Source organism: Catharus ustulatus, chromosome 3, assembly GCF_009819885.2.
Source record: "Catharus ustulatus isolate bCatUst1 chromosome 3, bCatUst1.pri.v2, whole genome shotgun sequence".
Taxonomy (NCBI): domain Eukaryota; kingdom Metazoa; phylum Chordata; class Aves; order Passeriformes; family Turdidae; genus Catharus; species Catharus ustulatus.
This window is the reverse complement of record NC_046223.1, coordinates 68,299,350-68,324,751: the sequence shown is the minus strand read 5'-3', so window position 1 is coordinate 68,324,751 and position 25,402 is coordinate 68,299,350. Positions and strand designations below refer to the sequence as shown.

The following is a 25,402-nucleotide window of genomic DNA, read 5'->3' as shown; positions in this document are numbered from 1 at the left end:
TGTCAAGGGCTGTGTCCCAGGCAGCTCACAGGATGGGGCCAGAACTTGTTTGTGGGCATTGATTTCATCACCTCTGTCCTTCCTGGGCAGGTTAGATCCTGGAGGAGGCCCTCCTGCCTGTGTACCAGCAGCCATGGTCAGACTCAGCCCAGACACAGCTGCTTGGAGATACTTCTCCACCTTGTCCCACATGCATCCATTACTTGAGTGTCTGAGGGTGGGATACCTGCCAGCCCCTTGGTGTCTCCTCTTGCCCTCTCCACAGCCTCATGTGCTGGTGTGTCCTGGTGGAGTCCCAGGTTTGGGTTTACAAACATGCGCTGCTCTTGGCACTGCCTCTTGGTGTGAGAGAGGGCAAGGTGTGAGTGGTGTGCCTCTGCTGTGGCAGAAGGTGCCAGTTGTGGTTCTTTCTTCTTGGGGCGTTGTTTCCATCATCTGCCATGGGAGATTATTTCTGTTTCTGGTAAACTGCCTTAATTCCAGTGCTGTGTGATCTTTGGTACAACCTGCATGTAGGCCAATAGATGGTTGCCCACGATTCAGAGATCATGATCTTGGTCTTGATTCAAATGCCCGTGGGAACTTGTTCTAAAAACCTGTTTGATGTGTTTTCAATAACTCCTGGTGCTTAGGAGAGATTTTATTTAATCTGAGTAGGTTTAGATTCTCTGGTTGTTTAATGCTTGTCCTCAAATATGTTGCTTTGCTCCTGTCCAGTGAGAAGTGATGAAACCTGGATGTCTGAGGCAAGGCTGCCAGCTTCTTGCCAAATGGGGTGATAGGAAACAGTTCTCGGAAGTAATGATAAGTGAAAACTTAGTGTCAGTAAGAAAGTCTGTCAGACTGACTGGTTAAAAAAAGTGCATTTCCATCCAGAAGAGCTGTGCCTATAGAAAAGTGTGTGACATCGGGTGTTTAAATGATAGTTTTCATAGGGATGGGGGAGTTGTGTTTTCAACTCAGTATATTTTAAGTTTGGCCAACACATTTCTACTGAAAATCAAAATTTCCTGTGAAAAATAATATGAACAAAATTAATGGCAGTGTTGTTCACATTTTGCATTTGATAATGTGACTAGGGATGTACTTGAATCTCTACAACTTGCCTCCATTTCTGAGCCCTTGTTATATAGCGATGTTATATTTGTGAGTTTTTTACTGACATTTAGTCATTAATTCACTCTTTGAGGTGTCAGATCTTGACTTTTATTCTACATTCCCTCTTTACCTTCTGACTCCTTCTTTTGGGTGTGTTTTCCAGCAAATTTCTGTGTACCAGAGGAAAGAAAAATCTTAATCTTGCTGAGAAACAGAATTCAGAGCTGCAGCCAGCCTTCTCTGTTAGAAGTAGTAGTTACTAGGACTTGGTCTGATTTTAGGACACTACTTTGGTTCTTGTGGCAAACAAGCTTTTATCATTAGCTTTTGCTTTGTGGCAGGCAGGCAGAACTGAGGCAGAAAGGGATGTTATAGGTGCAGGCTGATGCTGAGGCTTCCTGTCCTCAGCTGGAGTGTTTGGATGGCCGTGCTCCACCAGTGAAAAGTCAGAAAAGAGCATTTTTGCTTTCGTAGCTCAAAAGATGTTCTGGTGTTAATGCTCTTGCTCAAAGACAGATTTAACAACCAAAAAAAAAAAAAAAAGAAAAAAGGAATAAAAAAGTTTCCCTGGGAACAAGACCTTGTATAACCTCACAGAGGAGGATGGCAGGCTCTCATGCACAGTTTTGCCTGTGCACTTTCTGCGGAGATTTAAAGCTCTGTGACCTGGACTGTCATCAAGGTCTTATCATGATAGCGAGGTCTTTACAGTTTTTTGAACAGTGTTTTGCACCACAAAAGATCTTTGGTGTTGTACAGAGGTGGCACAGCCGGAGCACAGCCTAGTAAGATGAAGTCTGTGTGAGCACTGGACTTTCCATTTTAAGGAATTCATCCCCATGTGGTTCTGTCACTTTCTCTTTGTTTCTCCTTTTCTTCCCTAATAAGTGTAAGTTGCAAACGAAACTCAATATTGTAGTTTCTTTATTCCAGTTAAAATAAATTCTCACAGTTAGAAACATGGAGTTTAAATTGAAGGCTATAGGCAGTTCTTTTTTTACTGTAGCAGTTGACAACACAGGCATCAAGGTTGTCCTGTGTCCTGCTGGAAGCAATCTGATTTTACACTGGCTAGACCTCTATGGACCCCTCTCTCTGTTCAGAAGATTGGCAGCTCATCTACCATAATCTTTATCTCTTCGTTCCTATTGCCAAGAGTTTCCATTAAAAGGTGATTTGCTTATGTGGCTGGCTTGCCTTTCATCTTGAGTATTTTCCTAGGCATCCTAAAATCAATAGCCCTTGGTTAAAAAGCCTGAACAACAGATGTTTTTCAAAGCATGTGAAAAAGGAGATCTGAAAAAAACCATATTGAATATGTTTTATGGTGATATGATTTTGGATCTACATCTCCAATTCACCTCTATTCCCAGCATGAACCCATGACAAAAATAAATAGCAGGCAACAAAGCTAGTAGTAATGCCAAAGCTTCAAAATAAATGTGGTTGCTTGTGAAAAAGCAGATGAGTGAGTTGGATGAAATGGCAGTGTAATTATACAGTAGCAAGTCAAAGTTTGATAGCTTGGAGCTTATCTTAGCACAGCATGCCACTCTCCCCCCATCCCTTGGTATGGCATGTTTCTTTTTCAACACTTCCTTCCTATTTGTTCCTTTTTAAATAATCCTATCAAACCTTAAGTTTGCTTTTCCTAATGATTTTAGAAGGAAATCCAGGTAGTAATTTAAATGCCACAGACCAAAAGAGTTTAACCAAAATATCCCCAAAAATAAAATTGTGGGTAGTTAAAGCGAACATTGTGAGTTCCCAGCTCTGAAGGATTCTTTATTTTGTTAACACTTCTTGGATTACCTCCAGTTTTCCAAGATAAAGGATAACCATATGCAAGACTCCTATGGAAAGTGCTTACACCCTAAATGACCTGACACTGAGGACTGCCTCTTAGATGTATGTGTATGTGACACTAGTCCATTGTCAGAAATTTTTTGATTATTTGGAAGATTGAGCAGAACAAAATGACTTAAGCTTTAGTATACAAATTTTAAGTTATTAGTATGCTTTTAAATAGTTCGGTAAAAATTACTTCCTTCGGTAGTCAAGGTCTCTTATCTGATACCTGCTTCCTTTCCCCTCTGTGGATGCTTCCTGTTTTCCATGTCAGTCCGCACATCCCCCCATGTATTTCCATGCGCCTTTTCCTGTTGTCCTCTGATCTGCTGCAGCTGGTCCTCAGATGCCTCTCCACCAAGGAAAGGTTCCAAAGCTGAGCTGGCTCCTACACAGTGCCATGAAGACATGCTTTGAGGACCCCTACCCTCACCCCTCGAGCAAAGAGGCAGCAGCATGTGTGTTTCTGGGCATGCTGCTGCAAAGTAGCCTGTGTACCATTAACAGTGCACACCCCACTTTGGGAGCCACTCTTGTGTCTTTACCTGGTCCCCTGTGCTGTTAGTATTGTGCAAGTGGCACAATAAAAGCAACAGGAAAGTAAGATTTTAATAAGTGTTGGGTCTGTGATAGCACACAGTTAAATCATGTCTGTGCTTTTATGTATGACTCAGTTACCCTCTCTGTGGTGGCTATTGCTATGGAAATTAAATGATGACTGATAACTGGGAGAAAATTAGTTATGGAAGGATCCTGCTTCTTACATGTGGAATTGTATCTTCAGGGATTTAGTAGAGTTTGGCTGTAAAGCAGAAAGCCAGAGAGACACTATTTCTACATTACTGTCAAATACACCCTAGTTCATGAGTGTTTCCAAGCTTTCTTTCTACTGCTTTACAAGAGAAATGTGACTATATTTATTTCAGTTACCTATGTTCCAACAGCAGCAGAACTGAGGTGGAGTATTACAAAATACTTATTTAAAAGGGAAAAGTGCACAAGACATGATTATGCAGCTGCTATTTTCTTACATTTATTTTATTGAGGAATACATTCTGTTTTTCTTCCTATTTTCCTACTGCAGGGGATGGATGTGGGCACACAGTGATGTATCAAGACAGTGGGACACTGGCATCCAAGAACTATCCTGGGACATACCCAAACTACACTCTTTGTGAAAAGAAAATCCAAGTACCTCCAGGAAAACGCCTGATCTTGAAAATTGGAGACCTGGATATTGAATCACAGAAATGCGAGTCCAGCTACCTTACCATCCAGAGCTCTTCAACATTGCATGGTATGTAAGAGACCCAAGACACAACGCCATGGTGAATCCATGAACTGATAAAAGTGTGAGTAAAAGGCAGCTTAGCAAAATGCAAGAAATGTCAGCCTTTGTCCTCTCCTCCTCCTTTTTGTGCTCAAGTGTTTTGTTCCCTGTGTTGGAAGCCATTGTCCCACTGTGTGTAGTTCTGCCAAGGCTGAGGGTGCTGCCATGCTGTGCTGCAGGGGGGCTCTGCCTTCAGACCTGCAGAGCTGGGCCATCACAGTTTTGGTATAGCAAGTCCCTAGATCTATGTCAGCCCTGTTCCCTTCCTTTGTAGGGGAAGAGCTTCCTCACAAACTCAAAAATAGGAGTCAATCACCCTGTGTGTTTCTCTTCCTTAGGCAGTCCATGGCTCAAAGACCTTTACTAATGTACAGGCTTTAATACTTGCAGATATTAAATGCATACAGCCAGACTGCACTCCTGTAAGAGATTTGCACAGGAAGATAAGCAAATAATCTGCTACAGCTGTGCACTTAAAACAATCATAACAGCAACAGGATTCTCTCCAGGGAGAACCTGAGGCCTTCCTCAAAATGGTTTTCCCAAGCAGTTGTCACTGAAGCTTTTGATCTGCACTTTCTAGAAGAGTCAAACTGATTTTTCAAGTCATGCACCCTTTTTCAGAAATCCAATTTAAATTCAAAGCTGCAAGGAGTTCTGCAATATAGGAATACACTCCTGCATTGACAGTTCATAAATTTTTGCCTGCTGGGAGTGGGCTGTGTAGCCCTTCAGTCAGCTGAGGCTAAATGTGCTATACTGGACTTAACAAGCAGAATGGATTCAAGGGAAAAATGTGATGAAGTTATGAGCTGCACAGAGCCTCTGCAGGTTTCCCACCTCGCTGCTTGGCTCAGAAAAGTATGTAGTTCTCAAAAGATGAGATCTCATAGGATATCTTAGGAGTAAGGAGGGTTGATTGCCTTTCATTTATCGGCATGATAGGCTTATCACTCATCTGGTAAGAGAAGATCAAGTGAGGTATTAAAGGCTTGCTCACAAAGGAAGGTAAAGGTAATTATTGTTCTCCTGGGGGAGGTATTACATTTTGAAACAACCTTCACTAAGAGTGGGCAGCAACATGCTGATATCTAAGCCTGCACAGAGCTTGATTTGAGGCATAAGGAGCATCTCTTCATGTGTGCTGGGATTTTTTAATGCTATTTATGTATCTCTTCACTGTGAGAGTGGTGAGGCACTGGAACAGGTTGCCCAGAGAAATTGTGCCTGCCCCATCCCTGGAAATGTTCAAGGCCAGGTTGGATGGGGACCTGGCCAACCTAATCTAATGGAAGGTCACTGCCCATGTCAGGGAGGATTGGAATTAGATGCCCTTTAAGATCCCTTACAACCTAAGCTGTTCTGCGGTTCTGTGATCCATTTCATAACTAAGTAATGAGCTGTGTTCGCTGAAGCAGTCTGTCTGTACTTCACAGTAAGAAATAAGTGGCTATTATTGCACTAGTATATCTTTGAATAATTTTTATTGATACTGTCTTGACATTTCTAATCTAAGGATCTTCTCAGAAAGAGGAATAAATCAATATATTGTTTTTTGAAGTGAAAAATGAAACTTGGATGTTGATTGAAATTCTGACTCCTTACAGATCAGCCTGAAGACATCTTCACATTATTTATACTGCAGTCATTCCACCTATAAGCACAGAATAGCTGTGTATTATGCAATCAAGTCCACATAATTAATTTTTTGAAAGTATTCCCACACCCATTTTCAGATCTGATTGGTAATGTCTGATGCATGTGGACTGTAATTTGCATTCTTGCACAATTAGCAGATTTTGGTCATATCTGATTAAACCAGTCTTATAGTTTAGGCAGGCATACCTTCTGTAATGGTTTTTGTGGTCTGCAGCTCACTGTAAACTTTCCCACCAGCATACCTACAGAGTGTCTATTCTACATTCAGGCAAATTCATGCAGAGTGGATGTGGAAATAGTTCTACAGGCATAAATTAATGATGTTGCTTATGTTTTAAAAGACACGTGAATTCTTAGATGAGGTTAGGGCTTCTCTAAGTCATTTTTTTCAACAGTCTTGCTGTAGCTTTGGGTTTCAATATGCTTTTCTGCAAGCAAAAGAAGCCTTGTGAATAAGCTCTGCTACATCCATTCAGTCTGTTTAGTGTCCTTTTAGACAGCTGTTTTGGACTCACATCTCCTCTTTGCAACCCTTTTCTGTTCATGAACATCTACAGGCAGTCAACATCTTCCCTCTGGCCAAGGAGATACTGACCTTAGACATCAAAATTCTTTCATGAGATGATGAAGAGCTGAAAATATTTTGCAAACACTGAAAACATCTGAGCAATTAAAAACTAATCTTTGTGTGTTTTTGACCTAGGTTTAAAAACGAAAACCTAAAAAGCAAAGTATGAAAGCTGGCAATGTGAATACTGCTCATGTTTCAAATTAGTCTGAGCAGCCTTTGCTCTTTATTTAGGAGGTTTGCAATTACAAGACAATAAGGTCCAAAGGGAAATATGTTTTAAACGTCATGCTGATTTCTTCAGCTCTACAGAAGACAACAACATGAATGTCAGTATGACTACAAACATCTGTAAAGGAGTGTATGTGAAGCTTAGAAAATCGGTCAGAGGCAAAATACTAGATTGTGTGTACAAATATAAAATTAGTGTGAAGAAGACTCCAGATGATAAAGTATTGTTTTCCTTTCAGATTTATTCCTGTCTTTACATTTAACTGTGATTCATTCATCATTATAACCATCTGCAGGGATTCTTGCAATACAGCAAGGAGTAACTCTATTTGTCTTTGGGGTATTTATGTTCCATGCAGTATAGGGAAGCTGTTAAATACAAATTAAGGGATTAATTGATTTATGTTACCGGGAACATTGACGATACTTTTTTAAGTTGGTGACTACAAATTGGAGCACTTGCATGCAAATTTTATAAAAGTCCAAGGCATTCCTTGAATTCTGCAGATGGATAGAAGAGTATGATTCATTCCTAGAAAAACATGTAGTGTTGCTGTGTGCTGATCTGCTGAAGCCTTTCTCAGTCTCAACTAAGACACAAATGTGACACTACAGTTCTTGTCACCTTTGGTAATTCTCAATTTTGATGGACTTGTGAAAACAGCTATTGATTTTAGATTTCTCCAATATTGCAATTAAAAGATAAATAATTTTAATGAAACTCTAAAACTGGAGTCATACAGTGTCAGAACACTGTATGTCTGAGTTATTACTCTGCAAATTATTTTATTTAGTGTTCAGTGGAGAAAGGAACCTGCAGCAAGCCTTTTCTTTCAAGCTGTTAGCTCTGTATCCAGACGTAGCTGTGAAAATATTAATCATCAGTCAGCAAAGGGAGTCTAACACCCGTTTTGGTGAAACTGAGTCACCTTTGTCTGACAAACATTTAAATATTAGCACAGCTTTGCACATGTTGTCTCTAGGAGAAATAAATAGATGATCATGTTCTGTTGCAAAGGCACAGCTTTCGACTGGATTAAAATATGGTGTTTTTAGTCCCACAGAAAATTAATATGAGCATAATCTCACAGTGCAGACAAGGTGCAGCCTTTACCAAAATGCTTTTCTTCTCGAGTTAATTGCATTATCTGAGCATATTAAAAATACTGAGCTCTGAAGTAGAGCTTCTGATTTTTTAATTAGTTAAAGGGATATGTGAAAACAAGATTAACCATGTCAGCCCTGTAGTTCTCAAGAACAAAATTTGCACGCTTATGAAGGTGGATCATAAATGTTTTAAAAGTTCGACAGGAGCTGCTTTTAGTCTGCTTCTTTTCATGTCTCTATCAGATTTCTGTACCTCTTTTGACCCCTTTTTCTTTTCTTTTTTCTATCTCTTCCTCTTCTAATGGCTTGGTATTTTTTCCCTTAATTTTGTGAGATGATCATCAGTCTTGACTGGAGAGAAAGCCAAAAGAAGAGATAAGTGCCTACTTACTTCCTCATTCACTTGCAGTCAGTAGGAGGTTGATGTGTTCCTCTGGGGTGGATGTCAGAGCTGCTGAGTGACTAGTAATAATTTGGAGAGTTAGTGCAGTTGACTTGTTCTTGCATAATTTACAGCTGGTAACTAACATGAAATAGAGAATTTACTGAAAACGCTTTCTTCTCCCCACACCCCATCACTAAAGGTACAGAGTGCCTTTGGATGCCTCCTACCTGTCATTATCACTTGAGGGGATTCATCAAACCAGTCACTCCTTATTGTGTATTGAAATAAACGTCTTGTTTGAATAAAAGGTGTGTCCAGGTTTCTTTTTCATCCCTCAAAGGAAACTTGTTATTACTGTATTGTTTCTGGTATTTCAGGAAACCCAGAGAAATGCCCAGACAAGTTCTTGCTGAAGATCAAGTTGAGCAGTTTCTAAACACTCAAAACACTTTTAACAGTTTCACCTGAGTGGTTGCAGCATTCTGAGTTTTCAGGAAGAATTGATGCAACAAATTGATTGATGTTGGACCCTTTTTCCTGTTAGCTGCATACAGTGTATTAGTCCCTGTTTTTTGTTAAACTACAGATCTTCGTTTATGATTCCTAGCTCTTGCTGTGTTTCTGTCTTTGGATTTGGCTAAAACCACACCAGTGTTAAAAGGCAGGATCTCACCTGAGGTCAAGCAGGCAGATCAGCCTGTGCAGGTGGCCCAGACACTCCATTTTAAAGTTGTGATTACTTCTCCAACCTCTGATGCTTTTTTCTTTCCTTTATCACAGTCTTTGGCGACCCTTTGGAAATGTTAACCGAAAGTTATATTTGTTTTTCCTAAAACAAGAAATGCTTACCACTAAACCTGAGGTCAGACTGTGTTGCACAGAGTTAAACATTGAATAACCAGGCTGTCTCGTCCTGACTACCCACTCTGTCATCTCGGGTCTGCAGCGTGTTAAACACCTTCCCTTCATCCTGCAAAGAAGGACACAGAGCAGCACTTTGTGTCCTCGCAGGGTCCTGCTGGTTCCCACTGCAGGTGTGTGTGTGTGTGAGGGCTGGAGCAAAGAGGAGCTTTCTTGGTAAGGGGGACAGGCAATTACTGCTTATCAAAGTATTTGTGTGAATGTGGGATGGAGATGAATTTTGAGACTGAAGGTGTTTTCGTACAACAGATCCTTGCTTGTTTTGTGAGCTATTCATGAAAGACTTGCACTATGGATGAGTATTTAGCTCTGAAGTGAAACAAGTGTGATCTGTGTTCATTTTATCCTCTGTCCTTTCCCAGCAACTGAGGTAATTCCAAATTGATTTAGTTGAGAAAAGGCTACAATGTAAAACATTGTTTTCCCCAAACAAATGCATTAAGACATGATAATCTTTTAGAGGCACATCCATGGATTGTTGCATCTTGCCTGCCTGCTGGGGCTTACTTTGCAAGTAAAGACTGAAAAAAGGGAGAAGAGTCTCTGTTGAACAGGATGTCATTATTTAATATCCAAACCAAGTTTCTTAAAGACCTGCAAATGTCAAGCTGCAGATTTCAAATGATGTGAAGAATTTGAAAGAGAATGAGCATAGTGAACTGGCAATTCAGTAGCTGAAGAGGGAAATAGTTGCTGCTAAAAGGAAGAAAAAGCCTTACAGAAGAGGCAGAAAGTATTAAGAACTAAAGAAATAAGCAGCATGTAGGCATTGCCAGCTGGTGTGAAAGAAGAGTCCTCTGGGCACGGTACATCTTAAGGGAAATAGAGAAAATAAAGGAATATAATTCAACAAAGAAAGCTCAGGAGCTGTGCCAGAGCCTGGTTGACAATAGAAGTAAACTAGACCTCATAAAACCAGACAATGCTGTAAAGATCATCAGATTTGCAAAACAACACTATTATGAAAAAGACAAAAGTAGTAGGCTATTGCTAACATTTAAAAAATAAACAACATGTAAAATAGTCTCTTCAGTCTCCAGCGGGGCCGGCCAAGGGATATCCACGAGACAATTTACTGTGTAACTTGCAGGATGTTAATACTGCTTGGAAACAAAAGTGTTTCATTTAAGCCACCTAAACCATACAAACAGATCAAATCTTCTGCATGAAAGGCATTAAAAGTTACTTCAATTATGGAGAATATTAAAATTAGTGTACTTGAAATCCTTAGACCTCTAATATCTCTCCTGTAGAATTATTATAAATATATATAAAAGGAATCTGGAGTGACCAGACGGAACCACAGTTGGGTCAACTTCTTAATGAGACATGGAAAGAAGAACAGGCCCTGGCATCTAGATATAGCAATATTGAAATATGGAGAACACCTACTCAGCTTCATCACATGTAACACATCTGTTTATTAAATCAAACTCTTTCCTTTGTTCTTATAAACAAACCAAATACTCCTGCCTACTTACCCCAGCAGAGCTCCAGCCAAGTCACTTTAACAGGAAGCTGAGAGAGATCAGCATTCATGACTCGTTCTTCAAGCCGAATATGCAAAACAACCCACCTCACAACTAACATTAGAAGATGAAAAACTGATAACGTGATCTGGCAGTTCTCAAAAGTGATCTTAAAAAACTTCTGGCTAAGTCCCAGGTTTAGGAATTAAATATTTATCCAGAGTCAAGTCCAAATGCTGTAGTAAAAATTAACAGGGCCCTATAAGCAAGTTTCTCATTTTCATACTGGGCTTTCTTCATCATCTCTCATCTTTACTATGGTTGTACAGTATTCATATAGAAAGCCCAGGGAAATCAATGAATCTCAGGTGGGATGGACAGACAAGATGAGGAGCACATATGAATGAGTTTTTAAAGTAAACAGTGAAGGTATTTTTGTCACTTTAATTGCAGGTGGAGAATACTGAGTAGATTAAATACAGTTTTCAGATGAAGTCTAATGTGTATAGATGTTGGCTAGGTTTAGTCTTCTAATGTCTATAAATTCTCACAATATAAATATTTGAAGTAATAGTGAGTCCATGGAGAGCAAACCTACCAGGTATTGTTGTGTCTATAGCAAGTGCATCTAACCAGACACGCCACAAGCCAAAATGCAGAGCCTGGGAGACTGTCCTGTCTCTGCCTTTACAACATGAAAGGAAATAAGAGGACTGACGTACGGAAGTGCATAGGAAAAGTACAAAAAAACCACTATTCTAAGGAAAATTTACAAACAGATGAAAACATATCTCTCATCAGTCAAAACTGAACCCAAAAAAATTTTTTTTTGTTCCTGAATCAGTTTTATTTTCTAAGCATTACTATTGTCTCCTTAGCAAGCTTTCTGGAAGACCATCGATGTAAAATAAATTGATTAGGGGAAGAATGGGAATTTAAAGTTAAAAAGACCACTCTGCAAATACTTGGCAAAATGGAGAGAGATGCTGCTTAACCAAACCCAGTATTATTAGGTAAATCAAATCAGAGGGGTACTTTTACACTGGTCATATTAAACACAGTAAGCACCAAAAAGGGTGGATTAACACCTTTCCTAAAAAACAGACTGTGCACATCTCTAGTTCTTTCAGGGAGTAAAGAACCTGTGAGTCAAACTGGTGTCTGATCACTTTCTCTAAGAGCTGCAGTTTAGGGGTGAGATAATGCTTACACTTTTTCCTGAACCCTCCCTCTCAGCACTTATTTTGCTATTTGGTAACATGGAAATAAACTCTGCTAGATCCCAGGCAAGTCTGAGACCTGACAGTGTAGTGCTTATGTGGTATTACCTGAATTATTGAGAAGAAATATATTGGAGTGTTTTTCAAGGCTTCTTCAGTTTGCAACAAAAGAACAAGTGAATGATTTATAGTATTAATAAATTCCACCTGCCCCCTCCCCTCTTTTTTTCTTACAAATCTTTGCAAAATCTTATAAACCTTTAGAAAATATTCCTTGCTTGACTATATATTCTTTCTTGCTTCTATATCCTTTAAGGGATTAATCCTAGGCTCCCTTTATTTTGAGCTACCCATAGGAATCTCTTGGTACGCCAGCACTGCTCTTGGCAGGAGATAACCATAGCCTGGTAGCTTTTTGGATTTATTACTTAATAGCAGAAACTTGTCTTTAGACACTGAATGTTGGTTTCTTTAGCTGATTGATTCTGAATTTCTTGCTTTATAGTTTGGACTATACATGTCTGTGTGTCTAGACTATTTTGTATTTTATTTTATTTTATTTTATTGGTTTTGCTCATGATGTATGATTTGTTTGTATAATTATCTGGAACGTATGTAGACTTGCTGCTGGAGGAGACACTCATCCCTGATCCAGCTGATGTGTGGCTGCATGAATCAGCCATCTAAATTATACCTCCAGAGTAGATAGGTCACTGCCAATTGCTGCCAGGGAGAAAGCCAAAGAACACTTGTAAGAAAATATGTAGAGACAGTCCTTAAGAGGAGAAAAAGGACTAAAGCTTTCTCAGGTGTTTTATTTCGAAGACATGCAATGCTCCCTGTCTTTTCCCCATTTCTCTCTCTCTCTCTCTCAAAAGAAATCTAAGTTAGCACTTTACTTCTCCCACTGCAACCTGACACAAAAGACCTTCTCAAATAAATCACTCGTGCAGTTGTCTGGTATGACACAGTGTCAGATGCTGTCTTTTTGATAAGTTCATTTCCTAAGCAATTTGTTTAACCCTTTTTATAGACATTGTTTTCTCTGACTAAGTCGTGAGTCATTTCTCAACACATGAGTACTCCAGGGAAATGTCACACTCGTCGCTTGTTTCTCTGCCTGCCTGGCTTCACCATATGATTTTTATAAGCCAAAAGGACAAGAGTTCCTCCTTTTGTTTGTCCCATTCTCCTGACAGCTGGTTGTTGTTGGCTCTGATTGGGATACTCTGTAGGCTGACTTTATAGTTGTTGTAAGCCAAATGAAGTATTTGGAAAAGAGCCTTCCTTACCAAAGAGTATTCAAGCAAAATGAAGAAGCTTTTAGGAGCCTGTTACGATGGGTATCACTCATCAAATTTGCGTCATGATGTGAATGTAATTTCTTGTGTCTCAGAAGTCAGTTCCAAGTTGCCCTAAAGTAGCCACCACCACCAAGATAAGGTTGTCTAGAAAAAATCAAAGTGATTGTTTTTCATCCCAAAGATTTGCTGTAGGACACAAAAGCTGTCATTCACCTCAACAGAACTGATGGGCTGAGGGCTTGTAAAGGGTCATTTGGATTTTTTTTCCTTTGGGGAAAAATGTCTGTTTGCCATTTTACAGAAACCTCTTCTTTGCAGTTTATATTGCAAATAGACTCATAGGTTTGAACAAATATATCCAAAGTGCTTTGAATTTTCGGTATTATCTGTGCCTGAGGGCAGCTAGGGATGGGTGTTTGCACCCAGGTACGGTGACAGAAGGGAAGGGCAAAGACTGTGGCAGTCTCAAAGGAACACTCCCCTCAGGAAATTACTTTCTGAGGAAGCAGCTAGGAGTCCTGGGCACACCTGCTGTCACAAGAAAGGAGTGTCCCAAAGGCTGGTCCAAGATACTGCAGTTGGTAGCTATAAAACCCTTATCTAATTCACTGTAAGTGCAAGGCTGTTGTCTCCCTGCCCCACTCCCTTCATCTTCCCCTTTCCCTCTCTTTTTTTTTTTAAACTCTAGAGACCTGAACTGTGTACTTCCATGGTCTAATGGTGTTTTTAAATGGAAAATGCCTAGGAATTGTTCTGAGGGAAGCGTTACTACCTTGTAGTACAATTCAGCTTGTGGCATGCAGGTCTTTGAAAACCAGGTGCTCTGTTTCTGATCTTAATCCTTTCTGACTGGCTGCTGTGCCACAATGGCATGAGCTGTGTGTGTTTGGAGGGTTTATCTTGGGGACCCTGCCTAGATCCCTTGGATTGCTTTTGAATGTAGTGTCATTTTCTCTAATGACTTACTACTGGTTGTAAGCATGCTGTACTTCAAAGGTCAGAAGGCATTAATCTTTCTCCTAAAGCTTATGTGATGAGAAATGTGGATGCTGGAATTGCTGCCATGCAGAGACAACTGGATCCTGGCCACTCCTTGTCAGGGTAGCTTTAGAGCTCATACCCGTAAAGGACTGAAGCCAAAACCCTTTTGTCAACATTTGGATTGATACTGAAAGAGAATGAGTATGTTATGAAATTCTTTTCTAATCATGAGACTTTTCCAGCCCAATTATGTCATCTAAACTTTTGAAATCTTCTTTGTTCTGTCTGTAGGGCCGTACTGTGGTAATGTGATGCCTGTCCCCAAAGAAATCATTCTAGATAGCAATGAGGCAACTATTCACTTTGAGAGTGGATCCCACGTGTCAGGACGAGGTTTTCTGTTGTCCTATGCCAGCAGTGATCATCCAGGTAAGGTGATATCCAAAAATAGTAAAAGATCAGTGGCATAGTTCCCCCTGTTTAATTATTATCTCTACACATATAGAGCTTTAGCCTAAATGTTTGTTCCTAAATATTTCCAGATTAGCATGAGCCATGGTATTTTTAATAGCATGTGTGCAAGAAACAGTTGTAACATTAACCAGATATAATAGCTTCTGAAATCCTACCTAGGCCATTTGAAATACAGGGCCAATGGAGGGGGGAAATAACACCTTCTCCTTGAAGCTCTGCTGTGTTTTGAGCTCCAGCACCCAATCACACTGTGATAGAATGGAGAAGTAGGAGGGATTTAGGTTTTCATTCCCACATTCAATGTTCTGGAGGTCTGTTCAACTTTGAAGAAGTTATAAAGCATAAGAAGAGTAGAAGAGGAAGTTGAAAATATTGAAAGAAAATCATAGCTGTTGCTTAGAGTCTAATAAAATTGCTTAAGTATTATACAGAGAGGTCTTTAAATGTAATTTCATGTTCGGGCAAATATTTGTAGTTTTACATCCTACAACGGGAATTGACATTTGTAAACTTTTCACAGATCTAATCACCTGTTTGGAACGAGCAAACCACTACACAAAGACTGAATTCAGGTAAAGAAGGTTTGCAGCTCTGCATTCTGGCTTGCTTTACAATATCTGGCAACTGATTCAATTGTTAGAAAATGTTAAAGAGTCTTGGTTTTCTGGAGAAGGGAAGTTTGTTGGGCCCCAGTGCTGTAACGGTCTGAATCCTGGTTGTGAGAAGCAGTAGTGCAGAATGGAAGACTGTGGCCCAGAAAAGTGATGGAACGAAGTTGCAGAGCTCTCAGCAATTCTCATTAAGTGCATACATATACATGGTATATGTTAAAAGAATTTCCACTTTGAAATTCAAAGTAACCTCAAATTCCAGTGCTTCCTTTGGGAGCAGATCACATCCCAGCTGATACAAGATTATCTGAGGACAAGCTATAATTTCTCGGTACCTTGAACTTTGTGATAGGTTTGAAATGGTAATAAATTGTGCTCTTCTGGCTGCTCTCTGGATGTGCATATAGGCTTCTTATCTTACTCTGAAAACTTGTGTGGTAGCATTTCTAGAACAAGAGAATTAAACAGAAATGCCCTTGCTAAAGTGCTTTTGTGGTTCTTTTGTGCTACTGTGTTCTGTCCACCTATGAACTCAAGGGCCCATTTATTTAGCTCCTAGATGATGCTCACTAACAGCCAGAAGCTAAAATATTTATTGGTTTGAGAGCATTTCTTTTATACGAGTTTGTTTGTGTGTATTTTCACTACAGTTCATGCCTTAAACAAACCTTTCTTCTCTCACTGCAGCAGGTACTGTCCTGCTGGCTGCAGAGACATAGCAGGTGACATTTCTGGGAATATTGGAGAAGGATACAGAGATGTAAGTACACAGGATAATGGGGGGAAATTTATAAAGACAAAAGAAACCAGAGTAGAACCACTTGGTTTCAACTTTTACTGCTTGACTTTTGTTAGTAATTCTTCTGGGCTGTTTTGCTACACCTTTTATTATCAGTATATAAGTAAGTTATCAGTATATAAGCACACAGAGATACTTTTCAAACAGACATCAATTGTGTGAGAACAAAGTCCACTGATTGTCAAATATACCTACTGACTTGTGGTTTCTGGCTTTCTGGAAAAAGCCTGCCTAGTGTTTGTCCTTCTTGGGGCAGTGCTCATCCATGTACAAAATATTTCTATGATTTTAGCTTTTACTTGTTTGATGTTCATATTTGAAAAAGATACAAAAAGTAACACGTGGGTTTTCTTTAAGATTATGCCTGCACTATCCTAGCATATGCTCTGAGATGAAATAAATATTGCACACTGCCTTACCACATCCCACTGGTAACTACCAACCTCTTGGATTGTTTTAGCTTCTTGTTCTTTAAAGTGAAAGAGTTGAAGTGCTTCCATTTATCCATGGTTCATATCACTCAGAGCTCTGCCCTCTCTGTGCCCCTCACCCGGGACTCTTCTCCTGTCATGTCTGTGAAATCTTTACCTCTCTCACAGAGCAGTAAGCCTCATCATACCACTGAAGAAAAATCCTACCCTATCACAGTCACTGAGTTTCCAAAAAGTCATTGCTCACGTTTAACCTGTTCATCCAGTTATTCAAGCATGCTAGCTCCAGCCTGGAAAGTGGCAGAGCTGAAGAAACAAAGAAAAGCCACATTACATTCTCATTAGCTGGAGTTATTCTGCCCTTAGTTCCAATGATTAGGGCAGAAAAGCAGCACATGGCATGACCTCATGCAGATTTTATCTGCACTGAGGAATTTGCAAAAGAAATTTTCCCTCCACCATTAAGGAGGATTTTCTGATGGGAAGAACCTGCAGGGCTCCCCTGGAGATGTGCTGCCTCTGTGCCTCCACTCTCCCCACCCCTCCCTGGAGGGAACAGCCCAGCACCCCAGCTTGTACAGTAGCACAACTCAAACTGGGACAGTGTGAACCTCTGCCTGCAGCCCCTAGGAAAGTCTCCTTTGTACCTTTCTCTGTCCCTTTCCTGCTTTGGCCTGGTCCTGTTATTGCCACCTAGCTGGCACATGAGTTGTCCTGCCTGTATTTTTCAGCACTATCCCACCCAAGATACTGGGGAATGGGATGCACTTAAACTCAGCAGCAGCTACTCAACACATAGCCAAGTCTCCTAATGTATACCACAACTCAAATCCTAAGGTGCAGTAATAGATAGGTCTCTCTTCGGGCAAGAACACCAAGGAATTATTGATTTATCTTCCCAAGGAAGTATTGCCTTGCCTTTGGCTTTTTTTCCCAGAGGAGTGACAATCCTTCAGCACCTTCTCAGAAGCAGATTATTTGGTTTCTTGTTTGAGCAGAAAAATTACTTGCTCTTTCTCCCTCCCCTGCCTCTTATTCCTCTGGAGCTTTTGCTGGATTTTATGAGCTGTAACACCTGTATACCGGTGGCTTGGGAGGGAAGGCATTAGCAGTTTGTCAGATTGATTTCCTGAGCCTTGACTCCTGCCTTTCAGACGTCCCTGCTGTGCAAAGCTGCAATCCACGCCGGCGTGGTGGCGGACGAGCTGGGCGGCCAGATCAGCGTCACCCAGCACAAGGGCATCAGCCGCTACGAGGGCGTCGTGGCCAACGGTGTCCCCTCCCTCGAGTGAGTACCAGGGCTGGGGCAGGCACAGGGGCACAACTGAGGCACAGGGGCACTGCCCACCATCAGCACAAGCAGGTGGAGACATGCTTTTGGAGAGAAAAAGATGTTAGGTGTGTTTCTAGGGCTTTATTAAAATGGCAGTGGAGATAGGAAGAGGTTCCAGGTTTTCAGTGCCCCTACACCATGTAGGGTGGTATTTTCTTTTTTTTTTTTTCTTCTGTTTCTTCTGAAACATATTTTGCAAATTACTTTGTTAGCAGACATATGAGAGTATGATGTTCTGCAACAAACTACTTTAATCAATGTGCTAATAAATCATGGTAAATTCATGTTGAAGTTTAAAAAAGCTAGGAAAAATTAGTAAGTAAAAAGTGCCATTGAACTATAGGGGATTTAATGAATAACTTCTTAAATATTGTGCTTTTGACATGTTCAGAGTTTTTCTCTTTTACAGTATTTATAGCAAGGGTGTTATATTTACCACTTATCTTCTGACTTTTAATTGTACTGCTGTTGAAGTAGAAATAAATCCTCTAATCTCTATCCAGCACAGTAAGACCTTCCAGCAACTGCTTCTGTCATTCCTGTTGGTTTATAATTTTTAATTTTCAAATGTTATCTGGATTTTACATGAGGCCTTTTTTTTTTCTTTTTTAAGAAGGGAAATTTCCATCCCATAGCCTATGAGAGCTAAGGCAATATGTATTTATTATACTATTTTCCTGTTTTCTCTATGATTTCTCACACCCTCCTGACAGTTTTACAATCAAGTTTTCATTCATTAAAAAAAAAAAGGCATTCATGTGCTCTGTGCTTAAACTTCAGCACAGACTGAAATGCTTTCTGTACAATGGCACTGGAGTATACAAAGCTGAGTAGTATGTAGATAATAGCCAAAGAACTGTACAGCCTAAATATTTTCTATTTTTCTTGAAAGTTAGTTGCCAAAGAAAATTAGTATAAACTTGTCTCAAGCAAAGCAAGACTGAGAACTCTGCTCAGGCACAAAGCCCTTCCGTAAAACAACACAGATTCTTTCCATCACACATACCAGCTTAAGGAAACCCTAAATTAAATATTTTGTACCCTATCTAAAGATGTTACAGAACTGTTCACATACATTTGTATGCTTGTGAGCCTTGATAATCCCAGTGGGGTAACTCGGACGGTAGCACATAAAATTATATAGTGAGAGTCATGATTCCCATTTTTACTTTTTTTCCAAGCACAAGAGCCAGTGGGCAAAGAATGAAGTGTATGAGACTGCAAGTGTGCACGTGCTGGGGGGTTTAGCCCATTTAATGTGAGAGAGCACTCTAAGGAGGAGCAGAGCCCCTGTAGCTCTCCTGTCTATAAGGGCAGACAGAGGTACTCCTCGAGCATCTCCAAGAGACAGAATTGCCCTGAGGAGACACCTGTAGCTTTCTACAGGTAATACAGGGAGCCACAGGCTCACACTGGACTGTATGCCTACAAACTAGATGGCACAGAATTTGAGAAAAATGGGAGTGTCAGCACAGCGCTTCCTAGGATGCGTCTGCCACACCTGGCAGCTGGGACAGCCTCTAGAACAGATGAACTGTTGGTGTGAGCCCAGGAGAAGGGAAACTGGAGTATGTGGGGAAATGCTTTTGTTTCAGAACACGAAAAAGTGCTCCTCAAAACAGTAGGCCTGATTACTAAGAAAATATACCAATGCATTTTGTACTTTAAAAAATCTTTTATAAGAGGTATCTACAAAGCTGCATGGTTTCCCTGTTCTGCAGTACCTGCATGCTGAAGAAAATCCTGCAGATAAGACCCTGCAAGAAAAAATTGGTGCTTGAGCAGAAGTGCCTTAAGAGCTTTTTAGATGCTCTTAAATAAGAGCTTGCTGAAGCTTTTAAAATCTCATTTGTAGTGGATTTCAGTATTAAAGCTTTAAATTATTTAGCGACTTTAGCTGAAATTGACCTCATCAAAAGCTCTGCTGGAGTGCATCGAGCTGTTAAGTATCTGTGTTGTTAACGTGGAGTTATGTCTCCCTCACCCTCCACCCTGCAAGAGCTGACCTTGGCCTCCCCACTCCACTTCTCAGTGTGTTTGTTACGCTCCAGCATCCCTTCCCATGATCCATGTGCAAACCTGCACCCCCAGATGATGTAATGAAGACTGATTTATTGGGTGGATTTATTGGGCGGTTCTGATACCCCAGTGCAAATACATAGGGTGTTGTAACATGCCTGGCCTGTGACTATGCATCTGCACTCATGGAATCATTTGCCTTTGAAAATGCAAGAGACTGCATGCTTGTCAACAGTGAAAGATGAGGTTCTGGGTTAACCTGGACTGCTTAGGAAAAGCTTGCTTGAGACCAGTTCTGGCAAAAAAAAAATAAAAGGCAGGATCCTGAAGGTTGTCAGGCAAATGAGGAACATGGGGCAATACCCTCCCTTAAAGGACAAAGTGGAGCCTGTTTGACAAGTTCTGGCAGTCACATTAGGAAACTGATGAATTACCACTTACTGAATTGGCTTGTTCTCTTTAGTGAATTACAGTAGAAATTTATCAGCTTGATTTCATAGCTTTGTAGACCTTAGAAATGCTAACCTCCTCTACTTGCTAAGTTTGCAGCCCTCTGTTTGAAAGGGTTCTGGTTGACTTTTTTTCATTATAAATATTCAAGGAGCACTGTGATTGCTGTTTTACTGATTACATAGGTATTTATTTTCTTCTTTTCTCTTGAAATTAATTACTTTGCATGCACTAAAATATCAACAACTGTTTTGGCTGTGATGTCGAACTGGTTTGAAGTGAGCAGAGCGTATCTGATCGCCCCTGAGGATTGCCTGTGGGGAAGATGTGGGAGGGAGGGCTTGTGTTTCCCCTTCTAGCTACTCAGTCACCTACATGCCCAAATAAATCAGCTCCCACCCAGAGCTCTGAAGGGCTTCGTTTGCCTGTAGTCATTAGTTTTCCCTCAGTGACAAAAAAAGGCAGTGTTTTTATTGACCTTGACATAGGACTACTTTCCTGTTTTCCATTTGCAGTGCTCTCAAAACATATAGCCCTGCACACCACGGTAAGGCTGCTGACAGTACCTTGGGGGAAATTTTCCTGGCCAAAAACAAAGAAAGAGCAGCCTTAAAGGGAGCTGTCTCCATGCTTAGTGCAGAAGTTGTTTTATTGCTTAGTCATGCTGGCCAAGGCTTTTCAAAAGGGGCCAGTGATGTGTGCAGCTAATCAAAGTGACAGCGGAGGGGGCAGATTTTCAAGAAATCCAAACTAATTTCATGTTAAAACCCTGGCTTGGCTTTTTATTAGGCAGCCAGTTGGAGTCATTGCTTCTGGAATGATACCTCAGGGGCATCTCCTTGGGAAAAAAAAGCGGCTCCCCGAGAGGCCAAGGAAAACTCAGCTTTCCCTTAGAGTGGTAATTTTATCTTGTCCTGCATTGTGCGGGGCTGCACATGTGTAGGACACTTTGATCTGCTTCAAGGGCAAGGATGTGGAGTGGCCCAAGAAATGGCAAATGGCTTTTCCCCTGAAGCAAAATAGTCCATGTCAGGAGAAGGAAGAAAAAGGGAGCCAAGGATGTGGTTAATGGAGCATGAAGAGCCATTCCTGATGGGAGATGTTGGCCATGGTTATAACTGAACTGATTCCCACCCAGATTAAAACAAGGAGTAGTTTTCATCCCATTTTCATCCTATGGCACACCTGTAGCCCAAGTGGGAGTGGTCATAGCTGGTGTGGTTTAGTCTCCATCAAGTGTAACTCTTTCACAAGCAGCAGGAGTAACAGGGTGATGCAATGGGAAGTCACTTCAAAGCTCTAAAAAATGCTCAAAACCATTAAAAAATTACCTGAATTCAATCAAAGTAAGAGTGCTCTTAAAGGGGTCAGTATCCAGCCAGCAGAGAAAGTGGCTGTCTGGCCAGGGATATTTTACTGGGTAAACAGTGATTCTGAAGCTCTACCTCAGGCACTCCTGTGACCACCTCATGAAAGGCTGAATTATTTTTTCTTTTCTTGCAGTGGTTCTCTATCAGATAAGCGGTTTACCTTTACTTCAAATGGTAAGAATAATTGCTTTGTTTTTAGCTATTTAAATATTTTCTGTAAAAGTTTTAAAAAATAATTAGGAGAATGTCAGGCTCTGTCTAGGAAGGATATTTTAGGACAGTAGTTTTTTAAAATTGGCAAGTGAATAAAAAAATTGAAAGGATGTGAAGTGAGCTAGAAAAAAAAAGCCACAGAATATGTGCGGTGCGGTCACACGCACATAGATGAGAAACAGAAATAGTATTCTGCTGTTACATTTCTGGTGCCAGCATATGAAAAATGACAATCAGATAATCCCATTTTTATGTACTTTAGGCCACAGAAAATGAAAGCAGTTTTTCTTAAGACATTTGTAATTTCCATCTTCATCATACAAGCAGAGAAAGAAAACATAGGAGAAATGAAAATATATTTATATTGCACTGATACAGAAGGAGGTTTTGTTTATGGCTTTCCAAGATGCAAAATCCTCTTTTAATCTGTCAAGCCATTCATTTGCATAAAACACAGCAGAGAGGAGGGGGGAAAGTTTGCATTCGTTCATTTGAATTATATTTCACTCATTTGAGATAAAATCATTTACTATTCTACTGCAAACTGTGGAGCATGTATAGGCCTTTGAATCTGCCAAGGATTTATTTTTAACTTCATTGAACCATATTCCACTGGCGTGTTTTCTCTGAAGAACCTTGATGTGCAGAGACTTTGGTGGAGTTTGTAGTACTTACCCGCAGATATTATCTTCATGATATCACATCTTGGCAGCAGTATCAAGGAGCTTCTCTAATGAGTAACTTTCCTAGCCCTAATTGCAGGTGGGAATCATGAAATATTTACAGTAAAGTATTCCTCTCAGTACAGTGCCTTCATCTGTGAAATGTTTTGTGCAGCAGAATAAGTTAATGCCAATCTCAAAACATAAATATTATGTTTCAGAAGGAAAAATTTAAAAATAAAAAATGTCTTCACAGGAATAGACAAAAGTGCAGAAATTAAAAAACTAAATGGCAAAAATAGCAGATGTAGTCAGAAGGTGTCATGTATGTAGGAGTTAGACTGGTAAAGGATTGGTACTGCAGCACTCTGGTACTGGATCATACACTACAAATTGACTGGTAAACACCACAGCTAATGGAGAGCATCAGGCTAGCACTAGATTCAGCTACGTCTGACTTTGCTGTTGTGGGTGGTCTTCAAATGTTGCTAGCCTAATATAAAAATATCCTGTGAAAATGCAAAATAACTCCTTCTGCCTGTCTGTGTGGGGACTCCTAGGCTGCAACAAATCTCTCAGTCTGGAAGAGGGATTCCTCTCCAAGAGCCAGGTTACTGCATCTTCCTACTGGGAGGAGACCAATGAGTTTGGGCAGCTGCTTCTCTGGTCTCCAGACAAGGCTTGGCTACAAGTTCCGGGACTGTCTTGGGCCTCTAACCACAGCAGCAACCGTGAATGGCTGGAGATAGACCTGGGAGAGAAGAAGAGAATAACAGGTATGTCACTCTCTGGTTCTTAGAAATGGGTGCTAAATCTGGAGAAGAAACCGAAATGCAGCTGAAAAGCCAACAGTGCACTAATGCAACATTTCTTTTGTTAAATGTAATGAAATGTTCTGCACTTAGGAATATTAATTTCCTATTTGAAACATCATGGCTGTTTGCAAGACTGGTATTCCACTGGGGATATAGGATTGAACTCAACTGTCTTGCACATCTGATCTGTAAACATGCTGAAAGAACAAAATACTTGCACAGGGAGCAGTAGAGTCTGGGTGGATGATCAGGAATCAATATCATGAAAGCCTTTGAAACCAGGCCTAGGTGAAAGAAATTCCTGTTTCGATCTCCTGGTTTAGTTGTAAAAATGTAAATTGCAGTTGCTGTTAAAGATGTAAAGATGGCTGATACAAACCATAATATCAAAAAGCAATTTCTGTTTTGGAGTTACAGAATGAGTAAAATTGGAAGGCACCACAGTGGGTCATATGGTCCAACCTCAAGCAGGGTGATCCTAGAGCACACAGTGCAGGATGGTGTCCAGGTAGTTCTTGGATACGTCCAGTGAAGGAGACTCCACAACCTCCCTGGGCAACCTGTTCCAGTGCTCAGTCACCAGCGCAGTGAAGAAGTTCTGTCTCATGTTCAGGTGGAACTTTCAGTGCATCAGTTTCTGCCCATTGCCTCTTGTCCTGTTGCTTGGCACCACTGACCAGAGCCTGGATCCATCCTCATGACATCCCCCTTTTAGATACTGATGGACATTGATGAGGTCCCCTCAGTCATCTCTTCTCAAGGCTGAACAGGAGACCCAGCTCCCAGCCTTTTGTGCTCTGTAAAAAATGTCCATTGCTCTAAGTTCACAATTTAAAACATTCTTCACCTTACTTTTAAACTCGATTTCAATGCAATTTGAAAAATAAACATCTTGAAGACCAAGTTTTCTGAATTGTTTTGGCTTCTGTGTTTGCATGTGAAAATGTTCCCTTAAAACAGGCACATAGCAAATGAATATGTTTCTTGCATTTTCTTAAAAGGGATTAAGACCACTGGTTCTGGATCCATGAATTTCAACTTTTATGTGAAGACATTTACAATGAACTATAAAAATAACAATTCAAAATGGAGAACTTACAAAGGGATTCTGAGCAATGAAGAAAAGGTAAGGGAAAGTGGGAAGGGTAGGAAAACAAAAACAATGTGTATGCTGTCTTGGCATTGAAGGGCAGGCTTTCACTGTCAAGAAAGATTAGGAGTTTCAAACTTGTCTAGACTTGGGCTGTCTTCACCAGTGTAATTTATGGCTACAGAGAAGATAGCGAGCTTGTTGAAACAAGGGAGTTATCCAGGGATTGGTGAAGCTGTGGGACACACACAGGGAGGTATGTGTATGTCTGCACCCTTCTTTTTAAAAAGCAATGTAATTGGAGCTGTACAGCAGCTGTTGGGGCAAGTCCTTAGCTCAGCTCAGTGTTTGCCCATGCCAGGGATGCTGTTGGCATGGCACCAGCAAAGATGAGGGTCAGCTCCAGCTGCATCAGGATGGTCAGTCCACCTCCTCCTGCCAAATGAGACAACCCCTCGGGTGAAGGGCAGAGCTCCTGGTGGAATTTGTCTGAAAACATTTTCCCCTGAAAATCTCATGTTCCTTTCAAACAAAAGAAAACCCAAAAGCCTTTCTCCCTGTCCCCACAGTGTTCAAAGTCAGACCTCCACTCATCATTCCTGAGGGATCTCAGTTTGCCTCAGGAGAAGGCTCTACCTGGTCCTCAGGCCTGATGGCAGTTTTTGAAAATTTGGCAGAGCTGAAGAGAGATTTCCTGCTAGCTCTGATTTTCTTAGCTTGCATGGCAAGCCCAATGTTAATGGGGTTAATATTTTTATAAATGTTAAACTGAGGGGATGCTGGCCCAAAGAGTGACGAATCAGCCTAGTAGTGGGTGAACTGCAAAGGTTAGCTATTTTAAATGTGCAGGCTTGCAGTTTCCCACAGTGACTTGTTATATACAAATATCCTTTGAAAGTATTATATGTGATCTTAGCTTCATTCAACTAAGGTGCATGCCAGAACCTGTCCCATCAGAGCCCCATGTGGCCTGGCATTTTATCTAAGATATGCTGAGCTCACTTCTCTATCTCA

General features: G+C 40.6%; 1 protein-coding gene across 1 annotated transcript in view; it reads left to right on the top strand.

The window, feature by feature from the left end:
- DCBLD1 (discoidin, CUB and LCCL domain containing 1) overlaps positions 1-25,402 on the top strand; it is a 46,571-nt gene that overhangs the window by 11,137 nt on the left and 10,032 nt on the right. Inside the window, exons 2-9 of the mRNA XM_033056092.1 lie at positions 4,031-4,243; positions 14,413-14,550; positions 15,116-15,167; positions 15,894-15,966; positions 17,591-17,724; positions 21,742-21,782; positions 23,044-23,259; positions 24,300-24,424. Of these exons, the coding sequence (XP_032911983.1) occupies positions 4,031-4,243; positions 14,413-14,550; positions 15,116-15,167; positions 15,894-15,966; positions 17,591-17,724; positions 21,742-21,782; positions 23,044-23,259; positions 24,300-24,424 (992 nt within the window). The remainder of the gene's footprint in view (positions 1-4,030; positions 4,244-14,412; positions 14,551-15,115; positions 15,168-15,893; positions 15,967-17,590; positions 17,725-21,741; positions 21,783-23,043; positions 23,260-24,299; positions 24,425-25,402) is intronic.